Here is a 24,162-nt window from a genome sequence, read left to right as displayed (position 1 = left end):
ATGTTTTGCGAAACTTTTTTAAGGATGATATACCTTGGATGTTTCCTGTTTCTTTGTGGGTTTACGCATGCAATACCAAGTTATCCTATCTGGTGGTAAGTTTTATCTTCACTCTACTTTTAACTGCAACATGTTCTGAAAAATGATAACGACCTATTATTTCATCAATATACTTTTTTGTTTATTGTTGCTTTCAGTTGGTTTGTTTGAAATAATAATATCAGCATGTGGTTTCCGATGCTGGGCGCCCCGGCAATTAAGTTGTATCCTAGGCTATCATACCAGTCTAATTGACCCTGTCAACGGACAGTGGATATCGACGTTAACCAGCAGAGACAGAATCGTGAAGATGGGTTATAGAGCTGATGGGTTATATCAAGATGGGTTATATCAAGTGAAATTGTATGAAGAAAAAACAGCACGTGAGTCACTGAAGCTATTGATTTAAAAACGCATGCAGTGCGGAAACAAGAATAGCCTACTTACCCAGACTGGTTATACAAAATAAAATTCAAAGACATTTTTGTTTAAACTAGTTTCCGTTTGCTTTGACTACCCTAAAAAGAGGTCATGCTGCATTCTACTTGATAAGAGATCGCTGATGATAGATACTGATTAAAATAATAACGCGAAGGAAAGTAAGCCGAACGTGTTTTGTTGAATGATCATTTCAAATTATTATTATTATTTATTAATATTATTATTATTGTTGAATATTACATGCGTTTATGAGAGGGGCGGTGCGAAACGGAAAGGTTATTAGTTTCATGATACTAATATTCAACAACAATAATAATAATAAATTATAAAAAATCATGTGGAATCATCATTCAACAAAACACGTTCAGCTTACTTTCCTTCGCGTTATTATTTTAATCAAAGTTTAAACGCAACATTTAAATGACCTAATAATCTCAATGTTTTGTTCGATATGTATAATATAGATTTTATTGATTACACGAATTTCACGATTGAGAATATTGATTATTTCCCAAAGCTCAGTATTTAATTGAAATTGGCCATCAGTTATGTAATCCAATGGAGTGGTGTAACCCTATACCGCAATTATTTGTATAGCTTCAGATACTGATTATCCTGGCTTCATCATTGAAATGAGCTTTCAATGATGCTTCATAAACTACAGCCTAACATGTGTTGTTTGGTGGTACCCATACGCAATTGTTATTTATTCGTGTTATTTATTAGTCTTCTTAAAGGACTGGTGTTGATCATTTCCCAAACAGTCAAATTATTTTTTGCAAGTGTTAAAGGCCTAAGGAGAATGAGGGATGGCTTTAGGCCTTGAGTTGGGGGTCAGTTGAGAAAGGAATTAAACCCAATGGTCCATTCACAGACCAATGGAAATGAGGATGTAAGTTTTTCAACTTTAATTGCATTTTGATTGAAAATAATCCATAATTGACCGAATGTCTTATTTTAAAGGTAAGAGATGTCTGGTATCATCTCATCACAAAATATTTACTGTTTTCTGAGTTATTGTTTAGGCTTATTGCATGCTATAAAAGTATCTTGATTGAAGGTGACATTTATAATGTAAGTAGGACTGCCTTAAGTCATTAGAGGAGCTTCAATTGATCATTAATTGATCTCTGTTGAAAAAACAACAGCAAAAATTGATGCAAGAAAAGAGTGGGATTTGAGCCAACAACACTGGGTGAACTGGTTGAGTCAGCTGATCAAACTGAGAAAGAAACAATGATGGAAGAGTGCAATTGGAGAGGAATGAATTAGTGACAGTGGGTTGAAAAAGGATAGAAAATTGGAGGAATGTGAATTCCATTTATTCCTCTTTAGGGTGGATTTCGTAGAAAGGCTAGTGGAACCCTCTTGTTGAACAACTCTTCCCTTGAGAGGGGAGACATTTGTCAGATGCTGCAGCCCAGAGGCATTATAGCCGGAGGATAGGGGATGCTACATTATAGACACAGTCCTAGATCAGAGATCCTCATCCCCAAGAAATTCACTACAGATTTATATTTCACCAACCACACAATGGCATCCTTCCTCAAATCAATGTTTCACATGAAATATTAAAGATGCTGTGTCCCTGCACTTAATTCAGCTAATAGGTCTCCTATTAATCTACTTACACGCTCAGCTGGACAGATATCCAGCATAAACAGTGGTGGGCTCTAGTCCTAAATCAGCACTCCTGCTCTGAGACCCATTGCTCTGAGACTGGCCAGGATCAGGATAGGTTCATTCTGAGGGGAGAAACCTAAAGGCTATGGTCTACTTCTGTGGTTCCCACCCCCCCGCTAGCCGTTCCCCTATTTGATCTATACCAGTACTAGTATCCGATTCAACTGGTGCTAATCATCAAGCCCTGGATATGTTGAATCAAGGTGGCCTAGTAGAATACCGTAGCTCAATTAAGTGGGAGTGGCTAGGGATACTCAATGAGAGGTTTGGGAAACACTGGTCTACTACAATGCTGACAGAGGGTTGGTCCCCAAGTTCCACCAGATGGGTTCCAGAATCAAAGTGACAGAGTTATAACTTATGTCATTGCAAAACAGTATGTTCTTGAGGTACAGCGCACAGTACACAATCATTCACCCTCTCTTGTTGGATCATAAAGGAGCTGTCTTTTTTGTTTCTTTTTTGTGGGGCCAATATTGTATCAAAACACCAGATCCAGTCATGATGACTGACAAAGAGGATGGAAGGCAGGCTTCCATTTGGTCACAGTAACCAGCCTCTGTCATCAACTTGTGTGTTTATGATTTGCTCTTGGCGGGTGGGTCAGAGCACTGATTCAGCCTGGGCAAGAGTGCAACGACGGAAGCAAAACAGAGGCGAGCGTGTCCAAAGACGCCATTGTGGTCTCTCTGGGTTTATTGTATCACCCCTACCAATTCAAACAAAGCTCAGCTGGAGCTGCAGCACCAGGCTATAAGGAGCTGAAGTGATGTCACCATTGAACTCTGCATACTTTACGTAATATCGAGTTTTGATTGATTCTGTCTTCATGGAAACTAGATACCTCACTAAAGAGTGAGATAAGAAGCTAAAATAGAAACGTGTTTCATGGTACTATAATTCAATCCAATTTGAACACCATGCTGTTGAACAATAGCCATTTTTTAGATCCTCTCACCAAACGTGAGTTTAGCAAATAACCTGTCAACCATCCAATAAATGACAGATAATGACAGATAATATTATGATGAAAAGTAGCTTTGTGGAGGTATGTTGGTGGAAGCTGGTGCCTGAATGCCGCTTGGAATTGGAATGGCCACCAGAGGTATTTCACCTTTAACTACACTCTTAGAAAAAAGGGTGCTATCTAGAACCTAAAAGGGTTCTTTGGCTGTCACCATAGGAGAACCCTTTGATGAACCCTTTTTGGTTCCAGGTAGAACCCTTTTGGGTTCATTGTAGAATCCTTTCCACTGAGGGTTCTACTTGGAACCAAAAGGCTTCTACCTCCTATGGGGACAGCCAAATAACCCTTTTGGAACCCTTTTTTCTAAGAGTGTACACTGTACAGTGGCAGGCGGATCATGGTGGAGGATTGGTGGAGGATGTGGATCTCAACCAAGGCAGGTTCATGTCTGTCTAACTCTCTGACCTGTCATGGCTCAGCCTGACTACACCCGCCACACACCCACCCCACACCACCTTAAAAGATAAATACCTGGAGGTGAAAGCTTGCCGCACATTCCTTTTCCCAAACATGCTCTCTTGATGTCAAAGTCGGCTCCAAAGCCCCGGGGCCTGCAAGAGTAAAGTGGTAATTCTACGGTACCCTGCTTGGGCTTGCTGAAATATGCATTTAACCTAGGCTGGATACACTTCAGTGAGAGGAGGACAGATCTATACTGACTGAGACTAGAATCAAACATGATATCTATTATTTTCTCTTGTGTGTGTATTTCTGATTATAACACGCAGCTACTGTTTATAGAGATGATACAGGTCTGGTTTATATGAATCCTCAATGGTCTTGATTTTGTTTGAGTTTGTGTATCACCAACAGGAAATGTTTTGTTTCTGCTCAGTGGCAAGTGGTAAGGAATGCAATATCAGACACATGATGCATTATTTACCTATGAGGAAACAAAAATACCTTTTGTAATATGTTCACTTTAGATCTATGAATTACAAGGAGGAACCATTCACTAATAAATACAAACAGTTTGCATTCAACCTTAGACCACAAATTCCATATATCTGAAATGAAGTTGTACAGCATGTAAAATATGTATTTTTTAGCACTCAATAACACCATGTCCTTTATAGTCTACCTCTGTAACAAATCCATGAATCATATTCTGTTGAAGCGTTGCCGCTTCTTCTCCTCCTGCTTCCTTACAGGCATAGAGGTGACCTGAATCACTCAGCCTGTATGGGACATCTTGAGACTTATGACTATGTGTCCAGGCAGATTCTGTCTATCTCTTTGTCTGTCTGTCTGGCTTGTATTGATCAAATCATATGTTCTACAGTGTACACTCCCATACACTACTAGGTTTAGCCAGCTCATACATGGTCAAACATGAGTTTCGCATAAATGAGAATCAACAGGTCACACCTACAAATATACACTACCGGTCAACATTATTTTTACTATATTCTACATTGTAGAATAATAGTGAAGACATCAAAACTATGAAATAGCACATATGGAATCATGTCGTAACCAAAACAAATTCTACAAATCAGAATATATTTTATATTTGAGATAAGCAAAGAGAAACGACAGTCCATCATTGATTTATGACATGAAGGTCAGTCAGGAAATGAAGACCCAGAGTTACCTCTGCTGCAGAGGATAAGTTCATTAGAGTTACCAGCTTCAGAAATTGCAGCCAAAATAAATGCTTCACCGAGTTCAAGTAACAGACACATCTCAACATCAGCTGTTCAGAGGAGACTGCATGAATCAGGCCTTCATGGTCGAATTGCTACAAAGAAACCACTGCTAAAAGACACCAATAATAAGAAGAGACTTGCTTTGGCCAAAAAAAACACAAGAAATGGACATTAGACCAGTGGAAATCTGTCCTTTGGTCTGAGTCCAAATTGTTGATTTTTGATTCTAACCGCCGTGTCTTTATGTGTGTGGTTCACACCGTGAAGTATGGATGAGGAGATGTGATGGTGTGGGGGTGCTTTTCTGGTGACACTGTCAGTAATTTATTTAGAATTCAAGGCACACGTAACCAGCATGGCTACCACAGCATTCTGCAGCGATACGTCATCCCATCTGGTTTGGGCTTAGTGGGACTATTATTTGTTTTTCAACAGGACAATAATCCAACCAGGCTGTGTAAGGGCTATTTTACCAAGAAGGAGGGTGATGGAGTGCTGCATCAGGTGACCTGGCTTCCACAATCCCCTGACCTCAACCAAATTGAGATGCTCAGCATATGTGGGAACTCCTTCAAGACTGTTGGAAAAGCATTCCAGGTGAAGCTGGTTGAGAGAATGCCAAGAGTGTGCAAATCTGTCATCAAGGCAAAGGGTGGCTAAAATATATTTTGATTTGTTTAACACTTGTTTGGTAACTACATGATTCCATATGTGTTTGTGGTGTTGATGTCTTAACTATTATTCTACAATGTAGAAAATAGTAAAAATAAAGAAAATCCCTTGAATGAGTAGGTGTTCTAAAACTTTTGACCGGTAGTGTATATAACCACAATCAACAGGTGTGGGGAACTGCATAAAGCAATACAACAATAAGTGCAGCACAATGGTGAAATAAAACCACATACAGTAGCAGAGTATCAGGGTAGCAAGCTAGTCAAACAGTTTGGAATCCTGCCTTTGTTTGTTTTCTTACACCTGCTGACCTCACTCAACACCCACAGAAACATTCATGAGTTCTTCCTGGCAGAACAGAACGTCTACAGGTCAAATTAAAAGCTGTGCCATTTGTTTTCCCTTCTTCCCCCTTCTGTCTTCCCCCAGACAAGATCCTATCTGCTCACACTTGCAGAGGGAGTTGTACTTGTGTTGCTGGTTCCACTTGGCATGGTTCAGTCTTCACATTTCTACTCTATGTGTATTAGGGGCAAGTGTCTGAGGTACGTTGTGATGTGGACTCAGGTTTCTGTTGTAAGAGGTGTGCTATGCTATGCTCTGCTCAACACCTCAGGATGCGGATTGACAAGGGGCCAAAGAGAGGTCATTTTGTAATAGGACTTTCCTTGTTTACTGATGCTCTTGCTTTCTTTCATATTTATCGCAGACAAAATGCAGGCCATGAGGATGTGATTTCCTCACAGAAACTTTTAAAACCTGTTTCTCCCTGTCTTTCTTTTTGTATTTCTCATATATGATTAACCAGAGGTCTAGTCATGTCTAAGAGTCAAAGAAAATAATATGAGAAACCCTTTAAAGTGAGCATGACACATTGCTCCGCCATTTGCTCAGGGATATACTTTGGAAAGTACTAAATGGCTACACCTACTAGGTAACCTATTGAGGTATGTAGGCTAAAGACAAGAGGTGAAAGCAGATGCATGGGACTAGATGTATTCAGTTGAGCTTAATTTGTTTAGAGCAAACAATATATTATCTTTGTGACTGTTGATTTGCGATGCATACACGTGTGGTACACAAGGTCAGTGTGTTTCTCAGGGACGACCAGGACCTCTCAGTGTAGGATAATGCGGTCATTTTTTATTAAAACAATTTTTAGGGTGTAATTTAGATGTGCCTGGGGGTGGAACTTTGTCTCTGTGTGGTTATCTTGTTCTTGTGATCACAGAGTGATTACTTCTTAAACATCGTTGCACAGGTCAACAGTTAGTGAGCTAATTGAGCTGCACAAGACCTGCCTGCTTCCACCTGCTCTCACTCTAGGGCTACTGTTGGAGAAGCAAAACAGTGGGTGGACATCTCTTCTATCTACTTGATCTTCTTTTTGTCCACCTCATGTTATTTTGGATAAGTGTAAAATTCCCTTGTTCTACTGTTGGTGGTTGGAGCAGGTCGCTATGCAAACAAACACTGCACTGTCAGCCTCTATCATTATGGCCAGATCACTCAGACTTGGATCACCAGATTACTGTCATCAATAGCAGCCTTAGTGTGGACTGATGTTACTGCAGAAGGAGCTGTTGAATGGTGTGCCAAGAAGGCACTTGTTGCTACTATGCGGTAGTTACCTTGCCAATGACAATAGGAAGTCAGCTATTAAATAAAATGTTATGTTATGGCCGTTACATAATATGTTTATATTCGTGGTGAATTGATTAATATAACAATCCCATTCATAGAATGAGGTTTGTCCAAGCACATCTATGAGCTGTATCTACCTGAGCTGACAAGTGTGGATAGTAATTGAAATGGAATTAACCCCAACTCACCCACTCTAGTACGGTGGAAGAGGATGAATGGATATAAATGGAACATGGTGGCTAGATCAAAACAGAGTGATGGGATGAGAGGAGCAGAGCAGAGAAACCGTGAGTGAGGAGTGAAGGACACATACTGTATGTAACAAGCTTCATGTGGAAGTGTCATGAGAGTGGTCTGAGTATATCTTCTTAATATACTGTAATAATACATGAGTACAGTAGGATATCAACTAAACAGCCATATTGTGGTATGGATAATGGAACTGTGTCCTAAACAATGCCCGCCTTGGGGACAATAAAGTTCATATGCTGCTGTTAGAACAGGGGTGTCAAAGTCAAATGGACGGAGGGCCAAATAAAAAAATCAGCTACAAGACGAGGGCCGGACTGTTCGAATGTTCATTGAAAAATTTTTAAATGACGCATATAGTCTAGTGAACCTAATTGAACCTACTGAAAACCTAACAAATATATTACAATATGATCAGATAAATAAAGCAATATTTTCTTATGGCTCTGTCAGTAATCTTTAATTTTCAACAGACACAAAAGACAAATTTCCTTTATATAAATATCCCCATAACATGAACATTAAATGAAAGAAACCGGTATTCAAGGCACCATCAGTAGACTATATTTTCTATTTTAGCAAAAGTGGGCTAAATTTACTTCAAAGAAAAAACAATAATAGCAATTTTCTATCATCCACTCAACTGAAATATTTTTAAAATATAATTGGATTGAAATACAAAAAAATAAAGTGCAAAAATCTATTAATCAAAAACAACACTTTGTTTAAGGAGAAGTAACATGCAGTGAAAACAAATATTAAATTTTAACTTTTAAACTTGAACTGAGTAAAAACTCTAAATATGTGATTGCACAGTAATGTTCACTTGTTTGAGGTTGAGGGTGATACTTGGTGGTGTCCCATCTTTTCCACAAGTTCATCAATGTTCGGGGTAAGGCTCTGAGCTGAAGAAATCCTCAGAATTGAGTGGAGGTGTTCAGCAGTAAGTCGACTTCTGTGTGATGTTTTGTTCAGGTTCATCAAAGAAAACAGTTGTTCACACAGGTATGTGCTGCCAAACATAGACAACGTTTGAGCAGCCTGGATGCGCAGCTGGGGCATTGTGCCGGGGAGGAAACGGGCGAACTCCGCAGCACCCACTGCCGCATATTTTGCCCTCAGTGCATCATTGCATTGGAGGTCAATCAACTCCATTTGGAGGTTTGGTGGTGAGCTTTCCACGTCAACAGCAAATGGGTTACCGAGCAGTTCCAACCTGCTTTTTTGTGCTTCAAAGTCAGCAAATCGGCGTCGAAAGTCAGCGGCAAGCATACCTATTTTATCAGCCAACTGTGTGCTCGGGAACGCACTGGTAGAGAGCTTCTCTTTCATGGTCTGGCAGCTGGGAAAGTGGCTCAAATTTTCTTTCCGCATCTGCGTCTCCCACAGAGTCAGTTTGGTTTTAAATGCCTTCACTGTACTGTACATATCAGAGATGACACGATCCCGACCCTGCAGCTGCAAGTTTATTGCATTCAGATGACTCGTAATGTCACACAGAAAAGCCATTTCACACAGAAACATTTCGTCTCGGAGTTGTGTTGTGTCTTTCCCTTTGCTGTCCAAGAACAGACAAATCTCCTCACGAAGCTCGAAACATCTTTGAAGCACCTTTCCCTGGCTTAGCCATCGCACCTCTGTGTGATAAGGCAAATCACCATGCTCCGTTTCTAACTCCGTCAGAAATGCCTTGAACTGGCGGTGATTCAAACCTTTGGCTCTGATAAAGTTAACTGTGCGCGTGATGATGCTCATTACATGCTCCATTTTCAAGGCTTTACCGCACAACGCTTCCTGGTGTATGATACAATGATAAGCTGTCAGCTCACCTGTCGCGTTTTCCTCTTGCATCTTTTCCCGTATCTTCGCCACCAGTCCGCTCCTGTGTCCACACATCGCAGGTGCTCCGTCGGTTGTCAAACCCACGAGTTTTTCCCAAGGCAGCTCCATCTCATTTACACATCTTGACACCTCTTCATACAAATCATGCCCCGTAGTTGTGCCATGCATAGGACGTAAAGCCAAAAACTCCTCTGTCACGCTTAGGTTGGAGTCCACTCCGCGGATGAAAATTGACAACTGGGCAATGTCAGAAATGTCGGTGCTCTCATCCACAGCCAAGGAATATGCAATAAAATCTTTTCCCTTTTTCACAAGCTGCTCTTTTAGATTGATGGACAACTGGTCTACTCTCTCGGCAATGGTGTTTCTGCTCAGACTCACATTTAAAAAGAGTTGCCTTTTTTCTGGGCAAACTTCGTCACAAACTTTAATCATGCAGTTTTTGATGAAATCCCCCTCCGTAAATGGCCGGGCTGATTTAGCGATCTCTTCTGCCAAAATAAAACTGGCCTTGACAGCAGCCTGGCCTTGTGATTTGGCTTTTTTGAACAGAGCCTGTCGAGATTTGAGGCCTCGTTTTAATTCCTCTGCCTTTTGTAGCCTTTGTTCCATGTCCATATTCTTGTTTTTGTCCGCGTGTTTCGTTTCATAATGTCGTCTCAGATTATACTCTTTCAGTACCGCCACACTTTCTCCACACAGAAGACACACAGGTTTTCCAGCTACCTTCGTGAACATATACTCCGACTCCCACCTTGTTTGAAACCCCCGGTTCTCAGTATCCACCTTCCGTTTTGCCATTTTTGATGGGTATCTGAAAGTTAATTTTACTGTGATGCTGACGACTGCTGTGCCAATAAATATTGAAATGAAGCAGCCTACTGCTCGGTGCGTCACCTTTGCATTGTGGGAAATGTAGTATTGGTGCGTGTAAAAGATCTGCGGGCTGCCGGCTTGCTGCGGGCCGGTTCTAATAATAAATCAAGATCATCCCAGGGGCCGTAAAAAACCTTCTTGCGGGCCGGATGTGGCCCGCGGGCCTTGACTCTGACATATGTGTGTTAGAATATAGCGGGCATAAATTAATCTAATTTCATGGCCACTGTACAAAACAGTGGAAATGCAAACTGACTGGAGACAGATTGACTGGTGCCTTTACTACCTTCTTTAGATCAAACAATTACAGCATGCTGTTGAAAAGTCTTCTACAAAAGTACTAGGATGACGTAACACGAGATGACACAGCAGGGGACTAGTTGTCACGGTTCGATGGTTATGAGCGATGTAAATACCTCAATTGAGACACACACAAAAACACAGCGAGAAAGATATAATCAGGGAACAATCAAGTTTGCACTTGTTGCAACCCAGAATCCCCATCCTCAAAGGGAGGGGACGATGAGGATGGATGGATATATAATTAATACATACCTATGAAGTCCCAGTGTACATTTGCACTCTCATTACCCTAAGCCAAGGGTAAATAAAAAAAGGTTGTGGTTCTCTGTAATAACAAGGTGCCGTTTCAAAGTTCTCAACCTAGAGGTCTATGAACCACTTGGGGTTCACTGGGGACTTTCATCTTTCCCCGTGGCCCTGCTTTGTTACCTCTGGAGTATAGGATTGAGACTGTTTTAAATCCACACAAAGGCCAGGTGGTTACAGAGGGGATAGATGCAGGGATAAGGCATGGATGCTTAATGGTAGCATCTGATACACCAACCTGGTCTCAGAGCATTTCATATTATTCTGTACGTAACTCTGTAACACTCCATTTAGTATTATATGTTTAGTTTCGCATGGTATGTATTAATTTGTGGATGTCTATCAACCATCTCGTATGATATGTTACGAAATACAATTCGTATTATATGTTACGAATTTGCGAAACATACAATATGTTACAAATTTGCCAAACGTATTATATGTAACAAATTCTAGGTAGGTGGCTAGCTGGCTAACGTTAGCTTGGCTAGGGGTTAGAGTTAAGGTTAGGGTTAAGCTTAGGAATAAGGTTAACGAGTTAAAGTTAGGGTTAGGAGAAGGGTTAGCTAAAAGGGTTAAGGCTATGGTTAGGAGAAGGGTTAGCTAAAAGGGTTAAGGCTATGGTTAGCTAACATGCTAAGTAGTTGCAAAATCGCTAAAAAGTAGTAAGTAGTTGAAAAGTTGCTAATTAGCTCAAATGCTAAAGTTGTCCATGATGAGATTCGAACTAGATGCTAGATTTTCGCATTATACGCCCACCCATCCATGGGTTTACATTTTGTATGTTACATCTAGTCTATGAGACCATGCTGGATACACACGCACATGCAAACACACACGCACACACACTGCACATACACACTGCATACACACGCAGAGATAGAAAGAGAAAAACACACTCAGTATATCATGGCACTAACCCACCTCCTGTCTCCCCCATGCAGGTCCCTAGCGGTGGGCCACCAGTACTCGTCCCTGGGCTCCCAGCCCATCCTGTGTGGCTCCATTCCTGGCCTGGTGCCCAAACAGCTGCGATTCTGCCGGAACTACGTGGAGATCATGCCCAGTGTGGCCGAGGGGGTGAAGATCGGTATCCAGGAGTGCCAGCACCAATTCAGGGGCCGCCGCTGGAACTGTACCACCATCAACGACAAGGCCATCTTTGGACCAGTGCTTGACAAAGGTAACATACCGTAATACCCCTAAAAGACAACACAGGTTACACTCATAAAACAGTGCAAGCTAGCCATCTTTGGACCAGTGCTTGACAAAGGTAACATACCGTAATACCCCTAAAGGACAACACAGGTTACACTCATAAAACAGTGCAAGCTAGCCATCTTTGGACCAGAGCTGGACAAATGTAAGAACATATCTTGAGAGGAAAAGGCACTGTAATAAAACAGTGCAGCCTTGCCCAATGGTATTTTTCCTACTGAGTGGGCTACTCATCTCCAGAACAGGAAGGCTGTGGGTGACATGCCTACAATCTACATTTAATAACACTTAACTGTGAGAATCATGTTTAAAACCAGTTGAACTGTTGAGGGACTTGGCTACATTGGAAATAACTTTCTTCGTGCTGTACAGCACAGGTGGCAACCAAATTGCATGAACTGCATGACTTGAATACCTGAAGTGAGTGTTTTCCTCATAGCTACCTGTTCCCATGTTCTTGGAAGAATACTAGTGTACTATAATAATTTCCTTGTCTGTCAATGTTGGTTATGCTTGGCATGTCAAATGACAAACGATAGCTAACCCTGTCTCAACTGAACCTCTATCACTCACTTTACTCAAGGCTGCCACCTGTGTTGATATTCAGAGAGTTTAAGAGCATTATGTTGTTAGTTGTTGTTAAACAAGCAAGGAAAGTTTTTACTCCATTCTGCTGCAGTCTCTGTGTGTGTGTGTGTGTGTGTGTGTGTGTGTGTGTGTGTGTGTGTGTGTGTGTGTGTGTGTGTGTGTGTGTGTGTGTGTGTGTGTGTGTGTGTGTGTGTGCGTGTATGTGTGTGGAAGCGTGCGTGTGTGTGTGTGTATGTATCATATGCACTTAAAATCCTTGTTCAAATAGACTTGAGAGACTCCTTCAGCTATGAGCAGTGTAAACCGATGAAATGATGTGTGTATACACTTTGGGTGGAGAACGTTGTCTTTTGTTGGGATTTTCTCTAGAAGGGAATCCCCTTTAAGCCCCCCCTCCTCAATGTGAGGAGTGTAAAATAAGGATAAAGACAGATAACTTACATTAAATTCAAAATTCTATTTGATATGAATAACCAATAACCAAATAACCAATGAATAACCCATATTTTACAAAAACATTTTTGTAGCTGTATCATTCAGCTGTGATATCATGAAGTTAGTGTTTTTTTCTGTCTGCACATGTTTGCACCGTGACCCCAGGATTGTTGCCAGTAGTCAGGGATAGAGAGATGAGGTGAGAGGAGCATGGAGGGGTGATGGAAAAGAGAGGGGGAAGGAGGAAAAAGAGGGAGGGGGTCTAAACCTGTCAACTGGGTCTGGAAAAGACTGATGTTTACTATAGTGGGAGGTGGGGTTAGTTGGGGCAATTGCTTTTAATAAACTCTTGAGCCAGTTGTTCCATTGATAGAGAAGGCTTGAGCTCAAGTAGGTGGGTAATGATAGGGGTTCACAGTCCCTGGCCCCATTGTGGTGTAAATACCTCCACATCTCCCCATGGCTTCTCTCCCTCCTTGTCTAAATTGCAGGGCCACTGTGTGGAAAGGGGAGGCGGGGAGGCAGGCGGCCGGGCCAGGCTACTCTTGAGTTTTGGGCTGGGGGGGGGGGGGGGGCTTTAGTAAATCATTTTGATTGGATTAAGGTCAGTGAAGCCCTTAATAACGTGAGAGGTCAAAGTGGTTGGATTAAGTGTCTTTGTCAGGGTCCGGGGAGAGTGACTGGCGGGGGCTCAGGGCCTTTTGATAGGGGAGAAGTTTCTCATTTCATTTGCTTTGATTGATGCTTGTATTTGTCTTTGGATTCTGGGCCATTGTCCCCCGGCACGGCCAGTGTCTGTTCTGTTTGTCAGCCGTGCAGATGGATGTGTGTTTGTTTCCTCCTCAGGCCTTTTTAGTGGGAGAAAAGCTGAAAGGAACAGTAGGCCTCAAAAGCTTTGCACCTATCTGTTACAGTAGTTAGCCTACTATTGCCAATACCTTGTCCTAACCAGCTCATTGGCAGACGTCTCCCTGAACATCTAACAAGCAAAGATGAGTAAAGATCAGGGCTCAAGTTTGTTCCTTCAGATACCTAACCTACTGTATACGCCATCACTAGGTAGGAAAAGGATGAATGAAGGCAAATATGTGTGATATATAATGGACTTGACAGAGGATAAAGTTATTTAAATATGCACACAGGTTATAGAAGGCCTTGAAACATTAAGTGGAAAACATGTTTGGATTTTGAAACATTTTGTTGCAGGTTCTGGCAACAACCTGTTGTACTGATCATACCCTCTCACTCACACTATCTCTCTCTTTATTCAGTACACATCAATCAACAGTATCATGCAGATGTTGTGTTATGCAAGATTTCTACGTAGTATTTACATCTACAAAGTTTTTGCATCTACAAGGTTTTTCCATGATTTGTTTACTTGAAAACATGTGGAACCGTCCATATCCGATAAGCATGACAGAGAATATGGGCAGCCAGTGATCCTCCTGATATCTCTCTATTTCTCTCTCTCTCTCTCTCTCTCTCTCTCTCTCTCTCTCTCTCTCTCTCTCTCTCGCGCTCTCGCTCTCACTTTCTCTCTGTCTATCTCTTATGCTCTCTCTCTTTGTCTCTTGCTCGCTATTTCTCTCTGTCTCTGTCTCTGTCTCTCTCTATTTCTCTCGCTCTCTCTCTCTCTCTCTCTCTCTTGCTCACTCTTTATCTGTCTCTGTCACTCTCTCTCGCTCACTCTCACTCACTCTCGAGCTCTCTCTCTGTCTCTATCTCTGTGTCTCGCTCTCTGTCTCTGTCTCTGTCTCTCTCTCTCTCCTGCCCTGCCCCCCTCACAGTGCCTAGCATACCTCCAGGCTATGTCTGCGTCAGCACTCATTAATTTACATTAACCAGTGTCAAAACATGCACCGCTGGAATCTGCCTGTGATGAAAGGGAAGGCAGACTGTGCAGGTGTTCTCAGTGTGTGAAAAGTCCTCACAAGGATAGTAAATCAAGGAACATTTTGACAAGTGGGGACATTTTGCCAGTCCACACAAGGAAAAAGGCTAGGTTTAGCGTTTTTTTTTAGAGTTAGGTTTAGCGTTACGGTTAGGGTTAGAATTAGGGTTAGGTGTTAGGGTTAGAAGTTAGGATTTGGGTTAGGGGTTTGGAGTAAAGGTTAGGTTTAGCGTTACGGTTAGGGTTAGAATTAGGGTTAGGTGTTAGGGTTAGAAGTTAGGATTTGGGTTAGGGGTTTGGAGTAAAGGTTAGGCTAAGTTAAGGGTTACGGGTTATGGAAAATAGGATTTTGAATGGGTATCAATTGTTTGGTCTCCACAAGGATAGTAAAACAAATGTGTGTGTGTGTGTCGGACTCGGACAGGGTGTGCTTTGGGGAGCTCGCTCGGCACACTTGGCAGAGTAGGAGGAGTATAGGACATTGCAACAGGGCTGCAGCCAAACCGTAGCCTAGTGTGAGTCATAGAAATGCTTAGAACAGGGAATGCCAACGAGAGTGGACAGGACAGACAGTCACATGAACCCAGACACAAAAGCTCTGTTTCACAGGTATAAACATGCACTGTTAGTCACCCCAGTGGATTAAATGGGTGAAAAGGATGTGTCTCTGATACAATAGGTCTCCATTATGTAAAAGTGGATATGATAGGGACACGTGTGCTTACAATGAGTTTGATCAATAGTCTGTGGCATTGTCCCGATGGTGAATTATAGTTCAGCTACAGTAGTTTTGTTCATGTGGTCTCACAGCTTCGCAGTTTGACTTTATTGTACTGCAATACTATTGAGAATAATGTGCAACTGGACAACCATAGCCACAAGGCTTGGGAAATCAGGATGTTTGCTTGCTTTAGGGACTGATATACCCACAATAACCCTGATAAATGTCTTAGATGGAAAATACATGGAAGATGTTCATAAAGGCAGTGCATCTGCTTCTATAATCTAAGTATATTCTATATGCACTGTGTGTGTTTATCCTTGGTACTTCATGCCTAAACTAAACCAAACAGGGAAAAGGCCATTCACGGAATTCAGGTTACGACCCCTGACCTCAGGATGAGAAAGTGTTACAATTTAGGATGTGCTAAGAGGACCCTGCTTTTCATAAAGTGCATGTTTCTCCATGCTGGGGGAGGTGAGGTTAGTGCACCGGTATATCATTAACTCTGGCTAAGAAAGAAAGAAGGGGTGTGGTAAATGGAGTTGATGGGGGACCTTAGCTCCGCTCCCCACTGGGCGCTGCTCGAAGCACAATATCTCCGCAACCATGAGATTAAGCCAGGAGAGAAAGCGCTTTTCCCCATTCACACGCCCTTTAGATTGTTTTATTAAACCATTTGAATAGGGATTTCCCAGTCTGCCGACATGCGGGGTCTGGACAACGCATAGTTCTCTGTTGCTATGACTTAACTTGGTCCCCACTAATCACTGGCAAGGGCAGATTTCATATAAAATATCTGGGGCCATTGTGGGGCTAACACAGTGTGACAGTGGCAACACAATAGGGGATTCAGCCCCCCAGCAGGTCGTAGGGACCACTTGCCATGCCAGGGTCCGGCAAAGTAGGGTGGTGGGGGGGGCGATGTCACAAACAATCAGTCCACTTAGACTAGGCACCCCCCGACACATTCTTTTCCCAGGTAAGCCCTGGTCTGTCCCAGCCACCACCCACAGTCATCACTAGTTATCACAGTCATAAACCCCACCTATTTCTTAAATGGATCTTCTTAAAATGTGATTTTAAAGCTAACCTTAACCACACTGCTAACCTTGTTTTTGTTTTCATGAATATTTACGATATAGCCAATTTTGACTTTGTGTCTGTGGTAACTAGTGGAAGCCACCACCAATGTTTTTCTCATCTTGTCCCCAGATAATCTTATTTTCCATCATCCCTCCATTTCTCCCTTCCCCTTTATTTGCTCTGCGGAATCCTTGTCAGTTAGTCGTAAGGGTTTGACCCACGGTTTATTGGCTTCCTGATAATAAAAGTGGAAGACTCAGTGGTTTTAAATTGATGTAGAAGTGGCGCCCTCTCAAGCTTTAGACCATTCACACCTCCGACTACCAACCACCAGTGACTGCTCCAGGGTCAAAATTAAGTGAGCTGACATTAGTCAAATTCTATCTGTATGTTTCAAAGGAAGGAAGGCATTTTCTGATGGGGTTCAACTTGGTACAGTCCTGCTAACGGAGTACTGTAGTCCTGCCAAGGGAGTACAGTCCTTCTAATAGTGCTTGGTACAGTCCTGCTAATAGTGCTTGGTACAGTCCTGCTAATAGTGCTTGGTACAGTCCTGCTAAGGGAGCACAGTCCAGCTAAGGGGGTACAGTCCTGCTAAGGGAGTACAGTCCTGCTAAGGGAGTACAGTCCTGCTAATGGGGTACAGTCCTGCTAAGGGAGTACAGTCCTGCTAAGGGAGTACAGTCCTGCTAAGGGGGTACAGTCCTGCTAAGGGAGTACAGTCCTGCTAACGGAGTACAGTCCTGCTAAGGGAGTACAGTCCTGCTAAGGGAGTACAGTCCTGCTAATGGAGTACAGTCATGCTAAGGGGGTACAGTCCTGCTAAGGGAGTACAGTCCTGCTGAGGGAGTACATTCCTGCTAATGGAGTACAGTCCTGCTAAGGGAGTACAGTCCTGCCAAGGGGGTACAGTCTTGCTAATAGTGCTTGGTATAGTCCTGCTAATAGTGCTTGGTGCAGTCCTGCTAATAGTGCTTGGTACAGTCCTGCTAAGGGAGTACAGTCCTGCTAATAGTGCTTGGTACAGTCCTGCTAAGGGAGTACAGACCTGCTAATGGTGCTTGGTACAGTCCTGCTAAGGGAGTACAGTCCTGCTAATAGTGCTTGGTACAGTCCTGCTAAGGGAGTACAGTCCTGCTAATAGTGCTTGGTGCAATCCTGCTAAGGGAGTACAGTCCTGCTAATAGTGCTTGGTACAATCCTGCTAAAGGAGTACAGTCCTGCTAATAGTGCTTGGTACAATCCTGCTAAAGGAGTACATTCCTGCTAAAGGAGTACAGTCCTGCTAAGGGAGTACAGTCCTGCTAATAGTGCTTGGTACAGTCCTGCTAAAGGAGTACAGTCTTGCTAAAGGAGTACAGTTCTGCTAAGGGAGTACAGTCCTGCTAATAGTGCTTGGTACAGTCCTGCTAATGGAGTACAGTCCTGCTAATAGTGCTTGGTACAGTCCTGCTAAGGGGGTACAGTCCGGCTAATAGTGCTTGGTACAGTCCTGCTAAGGGAGTACAGTCCTGCTAAGGGAGTACAGTCCTGCTAAGGGAGTACATTCCTGCTAATAGTGCTTTGTACAGTCCTGCTAAGGTAGTACAGTCCTGCTAAGGGAGTACAGTCCTGCTAATAGTGCTTGGTACAGTCCTGCTAAGGGAGTACAGTGCTGCTAAGGGAGTACAGTCCTGCTAAGGGAGTACAGTCCTACTAATATTGCTTGGTACAGTCCTGCTAAGGGAGTACAGTCCTGCTAAGGAAGTACAGTCTTGCTAATAGTGCTTGGTACAGTCCTGCTAAGGGAGTACAGTCCTGCTAAGGGAGTACAGTCCTGCTAATGGAGTACAGTCCTGCTAAGGGGGTACAGTCCTGCTAAGGGAGTACAGTCCTGCTAAGGGAGTACAGTCCTGCCAAGGGGGTACAGTCCTGCTAATAGTGCTTGGTACAGTCCTGCTAAGGGAGTACAGTCCTGCTAATAGTGCTTGGTACAGTCCTGCTAAGGGAGTACAGTCCTGCTAAGGGAGTACAGTCCTGCTAAGGGAGTACAGTCCTGCTAATAGTGCCTGGTACAGTCCTGCTAAGGGAGTACAGTCCTGCTAAGGGAGTACAGTCCTGCTAAGGGAGTACAGTCCTGCTAAGGGAGTACAGTCCTGCTAATAGTGCTTCGTACAGTCCTGCTAAGGGAGTACATTCCTGCTAAAGGAGTACAGTCCGGCTAATAGGGCTTGGTACAGTCCTGCTAATGGAGAACAGTCCGGCTAATAGTGCTTGGTACAGTCCTTCTAAGGGAGTACAGTCCTGCTAAGGGAGTACAGTCCTGCTAAGGGAGGACAGTCCTGCTAATAGTGCTTGGTACAATCCTGCTAAAGGAGTACAGTCCTGCTAATAGTGCTTGGTACAGTCCTGCTAAAGGAGTACAGTCCTGCTAAGGGAGTACAGTCCTGCTAATAGTGCTTGGTACAGTCCTGCTAAGGGAGTACAGTCTTGTTAATAGTGCTTGGTACAGTCCTGCTAAGGGGGTACAGTCCGGCTAATAGTGCTTGGTACAGTCCTGCTAAGGGAGTACAGTCCTGCTAAGGGAGTACAGTCCTGCTAAGGGAGTACAGTCCTGTTAATAGTGCTTTGTACAGTCCTGCTAAGGGAGTACAGTCCTGCTAAGGGAGTACAGTCCTGCTAATAGTGCTTGGTACAGTCCTGCTAAGGGAGTACAGTCCTGCTAATAGTGCCTGGTACAGTCCTGCTAAGGGAGTACAGTCCTGCTAAGGGAGTACAGTCCTGCTAAGGGAGTACAGTCCTGCTAATAGTACTTCGTACAGTCCTGCTAAGGGAGTACAGTCCTGCTAAGGGAGTACAGTCCGGCTAATAGTGCTTGGTACAGTCCTGCTAAGGGAGTACAGTCCTGCTAATAGTGCTTGGTACAGTCCTGCTAAGGGAGTACAGTCCTGCTACGGGAGTACAGTCCTGCTAAAGGAGCACAGTCCAGCTAAGGGGGTACAGTCCTGCTAAGGGAGTACAGTCCTGCTAAGGGAGTACAGTCCTGCTAATAGTGCTTGGTACAGTCCTGCTAAGGGATTACAGTCATTCTAAGGGGATACAGTCCTGCTAGGGGAGTACAGTCCTGCTAAGGGAGTACAGTCCTGCTAAGGGAGTACAGTCCTGCTAAGGGAGTACAGTCCTGCTAATGGGGTACAGTCCTGCTAAGGGGGTACAGTCCTGCTAATAGTGCTTGGTACAGTCCTGCTAAGGGAGTACAGTCCTGCTAATAGTGTTTGGTACAGTCCTGCTAATAGTGCTTGGTACAGTCCTGCTAAGTTAGTACAGTCCGGCTAATAGTGCTTGGTACAGTCCTGCTAAGGGAGTAGAGTCCTGCTAAGGGAGTACAGTCCGGCTAATAGTGCTTGGTACAGTCCTGCTAAGGGAGTACAGTCCTGCTAATAGTGCTTGGTACAGTCCTGCTAAGGGAGTACAGTCCTGCTAATAATATTTGGTACAGTCCTGCTAAGGGAGTACAGTCCGGCTAATAGTGCTTGGTACAGTCCTGCTAAGGGAGTACAGTCCTGCTAAGGGATTACAGTCCTGCTAATAGTGTTTGGTACAGTCCTGCTAATAGTGCTTGGTACAGTCCTGCTAATGGAGTACAGTCCTGCTAAGGGAGTACAGTCCTGCTAATAGTGTTTTGTACAGTCCTGCTAATAGTGCTTGGTGCAGTCCTGCTAAGAGAGTACAGTCCTGCTAAGGGAGTACAGTCCTGCTAATAGTGCTTGGTACCGTTCTGCTAAGGGAGTACAGTCCGGCTAATAGTGCTTGGTACAGTCCTGCTAAGGGAGTACAGTCCGGCTAATAGTGCTTGGTACAGTCCTGCTAAGGGAGTACAGTCCTTCTAATAGTGTTTTGTACAGTCCTGCTAAGGGAGCACAGTCCGGCTAATAGTGCTTGGTACAGTCCTGCTAAGGGAAGGTGTGATGGATGCCAGTAAACCTCTGCTGTATCATTGCTTTTAATGCCCCTTATTCCTCAAACTGGTTGAAACCTGCAGCCTGGGAGGAGCTTTCTCTCTCCCGACTCCCTCCCTCTTTCTCCCTATCTTTTCCTCTCCTTGTCCAACTCTCTCACTGTTTCTCTCTTTTTCCCTACCCTGTCTTCCTATTTCTCTCCTCTCTATAGCTCTCTCTCTCTCTCTCCACTCTCATACCCGCTCACCCTATCTGTCTCTCTCTGTTGTTGTCATCTTACAAGACCATACAAGACCTAAATACATATATCCAATGAATCCTCCCTGTCATAAGGGATCCTGTAAAAAGCAGGGACAGTGGAACGTCAACAAGACCTCTGTGAAAAATGGACATGTAAGACACATCCCGGAAACCCTCTCTCTTTCTCTTTCTCTCTCTCTCTCTCTCTCTCTCTCTCTCTCTCTCGCTCTCTATCTCTCTCTCTTTCTCTCTCTCTCTCTCTCTCTCTCTCTCTCTCTCTCTCTCTCTCTCGCCCTCTCTCTCTCTCTCTCTCTCTCTCGCTCTCCCTCTCTCTCTCTCTTCTCTCTCTCTCTCTCTCTCTCTCTCTCTCTCTCTCTCTCTCTCTCTTTCTCGCTCTCTATCTCTCTCTCTCTCTTTCTTTCTCTCTCTCTCTCTCTCTCTCTCTCTCTCTCTCTCTCTCTCTGTCGCTCTCTCTCTCTCTCTCTCTCTCTCTCTCTCTCTCTCTCTCTCTCTCTCTCTCTCTCTCTCTCTCTCTCTCTCTCTCCCTCTCTCTCTCTCTTTCTTGTCTCTTCTCTCTTTATCTCTCCCTGTTGTGTCTCAGCCTAGAGTCTTATAGTGAGGCCATTTCCTACCCTTTCAAAAGCTTAATTGAGTCTGTTAATTATAGCCCTGTCAGGCCTGTCTCTTCCTCTCATCTCTCTGGAAGTTCCTGATCTTGATTAGTCATCAGTAAACTATGCCTTCCCTCTATCCCTTGCTCTCTCCCTCCATCTCTTCCTCTCTCCCACACTCAAACATGCACACACCCGCACGTACACACACGCACGTACACACACGCACATACACACACAGTCAACATAGTCATTCATTCAAGATGTCTATGACATGTTTTCTTTAGAAGGGTTGATGTGTGACATTTACAGTATTATACAGGATTATACAGGACAGAACAGTAGCAGGTGTCAACATCATCATTCTGCAAACACTGACCTGCATTCCTATGTGCTTGTTGAGATACATTTATGGGTACATTCCAACAAAGTTATTGGTAACAGCAATCGATCATTCTCTGCAGTGCCATGGTTTTAAATGTATAAACCTGTAACCATATCAACTATAAAACTTGAGAAATTTCTCTTTGCTAAGAAGCAATTAGATTTATCACAGTAAGGTACTTAATTGTTACCCAGAAATGATCTGATATTAAAATAAAAACGTCTGCATTGGAACTTTAAAAACGTATGTGGTTGTTCACATCTGTATAATTGATAAATATATCAATCTGCCATCTACCTCTCCCTCTCCTTCTCTTTACAGCCACCCGGGAGTCAGCATTCGTTCATGCCATTGCCTCAGCGGGGGTGGCGTTCGCAGTGACGCGGTCCTGCGCCGAGGGCTCAGCCACCATCTGTGGTTGTGACACACGCCACAAGGGCCCACCTGGCGAGGGCTGGAAGTGGGGCGGATGCAGCGAGGATGTGGATTTCGGCAGCATGGTGTCCCGGGAGTTTGCAGACGCCCGTGAGAACCGGCCCGATGCGCGCTCCGCCATGAACCGCCAAAACAACGAGGCGGGACGAACGGTGAGACGTCTTCTCTCTGAATCACTGATAATATCAGCCTTATGGAATAAACATTCATAAAGATCACCAAGTGTTATTAAGACTTAGTAATATGGTGTTACTTTGACATTCGTTAAACTAATTGCACCCCCCTGTTGTCCCGTCTGTCTCTCCCTCAGTCTCTGAACGACAACATGTTCCTGAAGTGTAAGTGTCATGGCTTGTCAGGCAGCTGTGAGGTGAAGACGTGCTGGTGGTCCCAGCCTGACTTCAGAGTTATCGGAGACTACATGAAGGACAAGTACGACAGCGCATCAGAGATGGTGGTGGAGAAGCACAAGGAGTCCCGCGGCTGGGTGGAGACTTTGAGACCCAAGTTCACCTTCTTCAAACCCCCCACGGAGCGAGACCTGGTCTACTATGAGAGCTCGCCCAACTTCTGCGAGCCCAACCCAGAGACAGGCTCTTTCGGGACGCGCGACCGTGCCTGTAACCTGACATCACACGGCATCGACGGCTGCGACCTGCTGTGCTGCGGCCGGGGACACAACACCCGGACGGAGAAACGGAAGGAGAAGTGCCACTGCATCTTCCACTGGTGCTGCTACGTCAGCTGCCAAGAGTGTGTTCGAGTCTATGATGTTCACACCTGCAAATAGATAGGGCCTTTGGGACCGCTCTTTCTGCACCTCACCAAATGTATTTTTTAAAATACTTCAACGTATAAAAGAGGAAGCTACTGTACGAGCCAGGCTCAGAGAACTTGAGAGGCTTTGATTGGACTTTGATCAAGCATTAGTTGACTTGTCTGTGGATTCAGCTACAGTACAGTCACCTAATAGGCAACCAAGATGGCGGCCTGTCATGTGATGCTGTGGTGTCAGCCGCTCTTAGAATGCTGAGGTAGTTCTAGAATACAGAGGTGGACTCATGGAGGCTCTATTCAGAAAATCAACATGGTTATGTTGATGTTGATGACCACCATCTCATCGATATGTTGATGACCACCATTTCATCGATAGAGGCAAAAGAGGAGACCATTACAGAGTGAACTATGAGTAGCCAAGGAGTGACTTTCAGTGACTTCCAGAAAGATGTTTCAAAAGAAAACTGTAGGTTGTATATGGCTACATAAACTGTACTGTTGACAAGCACCATGTTGGTGAAAAGTCTGTATTCTCTGTGTAGACTCCTTCATGTATAGCAGAACAGCACTGTCTAAACCTTTAGGACACCATACAATCTATTTTTCTAAATATTAAGTGGCACTCTGCTCTGCTTATGAGTTTTATATATCTACAAAAAAAGAACAGCATTTCTGAGCTATGTTCACAACTTTGTATGACGATGGTGCACTCAAAAGCACACATTCTACTCGACATTTGCAGTATGTAAGTGGTAACTTTTCAACTGTTTTATGATAAATATAGTGTTAACATGTTACTAATGTTGGGATTAGAATGCACTTGCACCTAAGTGAATGTAGTTTTTACATTTCTGTGTTCATGTATTCTCAAATCCTGTCTTTTTTAGTCTGTGGTATGAAGTAGGATTACTCTGATCACAAAAAGCACATGAGCACAAATCAACCAAATCAAACAGGTTTGAAAATAATTTATGTTTATCCCTATACAATCTTCTATCAATGTCTCGTCGGGAACCCTGCTACAACTGCAAGCTCTTTGAAGAAAGTTTCTAAGAGTTGGCCATAGAACGATAGATGATAAAAAACTAAGTTTAGCCCAAAGA

General features: G+C 43.6%; 1 protein-coding gene across 1 annotated transcript; it reads left to right on the top strand.

Moving 5' to 3' along the window:
• LOC139386694 (protein Wnt-3a-like) lies at window positions 1-23,072 on the top strand. Its single transcript, XM_071132515.1, has 4 exons — window positions 1-95; window positions 11,676-11,914; window positions 22,169-22,434; window positions 22,593-23,072. The coding sequence occupies exons 1-4, from the start codon at window positions 1-3 to the stop codon at window positions 23,070-23,072; spliced, it is 1,080 nt and encodes a 359-aa protein (XP_070988616.1).
• Window positions 23,073-24,162: the final 1,090 nt, after the last annotated feature.

The sequence above is a fragment of the Oncorhynchus clarkii genome, chromosome 28, assembly GCF_045791955.1.
Source record: "Oncorhynchus clarkii lewisi isolate Uvic-CL-2024 chromosome 28, UVic_Ocla_1.0, whole genome shotgun sequence".
Lineage (NCBI taxonomy): Eukaryota > Metazoa > Chordata > Actinopteri > Salmoniformes > Salmonidae > Oncorhynchus > Oncorhynchus clarkii.
Note: the sequence above shows the minus strand (reverse complement) of the source record. Positions and strands in the feature narration are given on the sequence as shown.

Bases quoted from the DNA above. Each gene is read 5' to 3' on its own strand.
- LOC139386694 (XM_071132515.1), top strand. From the start codon at position 1: ATGTTTTGCGAAACTTTTTTAAGGATGATATACCTTGGATGTTTCCTG. The intron at 96-11,675 runs GTAAGTTTTATC...TCCCCCATGCAG, and splicing joins CCAAGTTATCCTATCTGGTG to GTCCCTAGCGGTGGGCCACC. The intron at 22,435-22,592 runs GTGAGACGTCTT...TCTCTCCCTCAG, and splicing joins ACAACGAGGCGGGACGAACG to TCTCTGAACGACAACATGTT.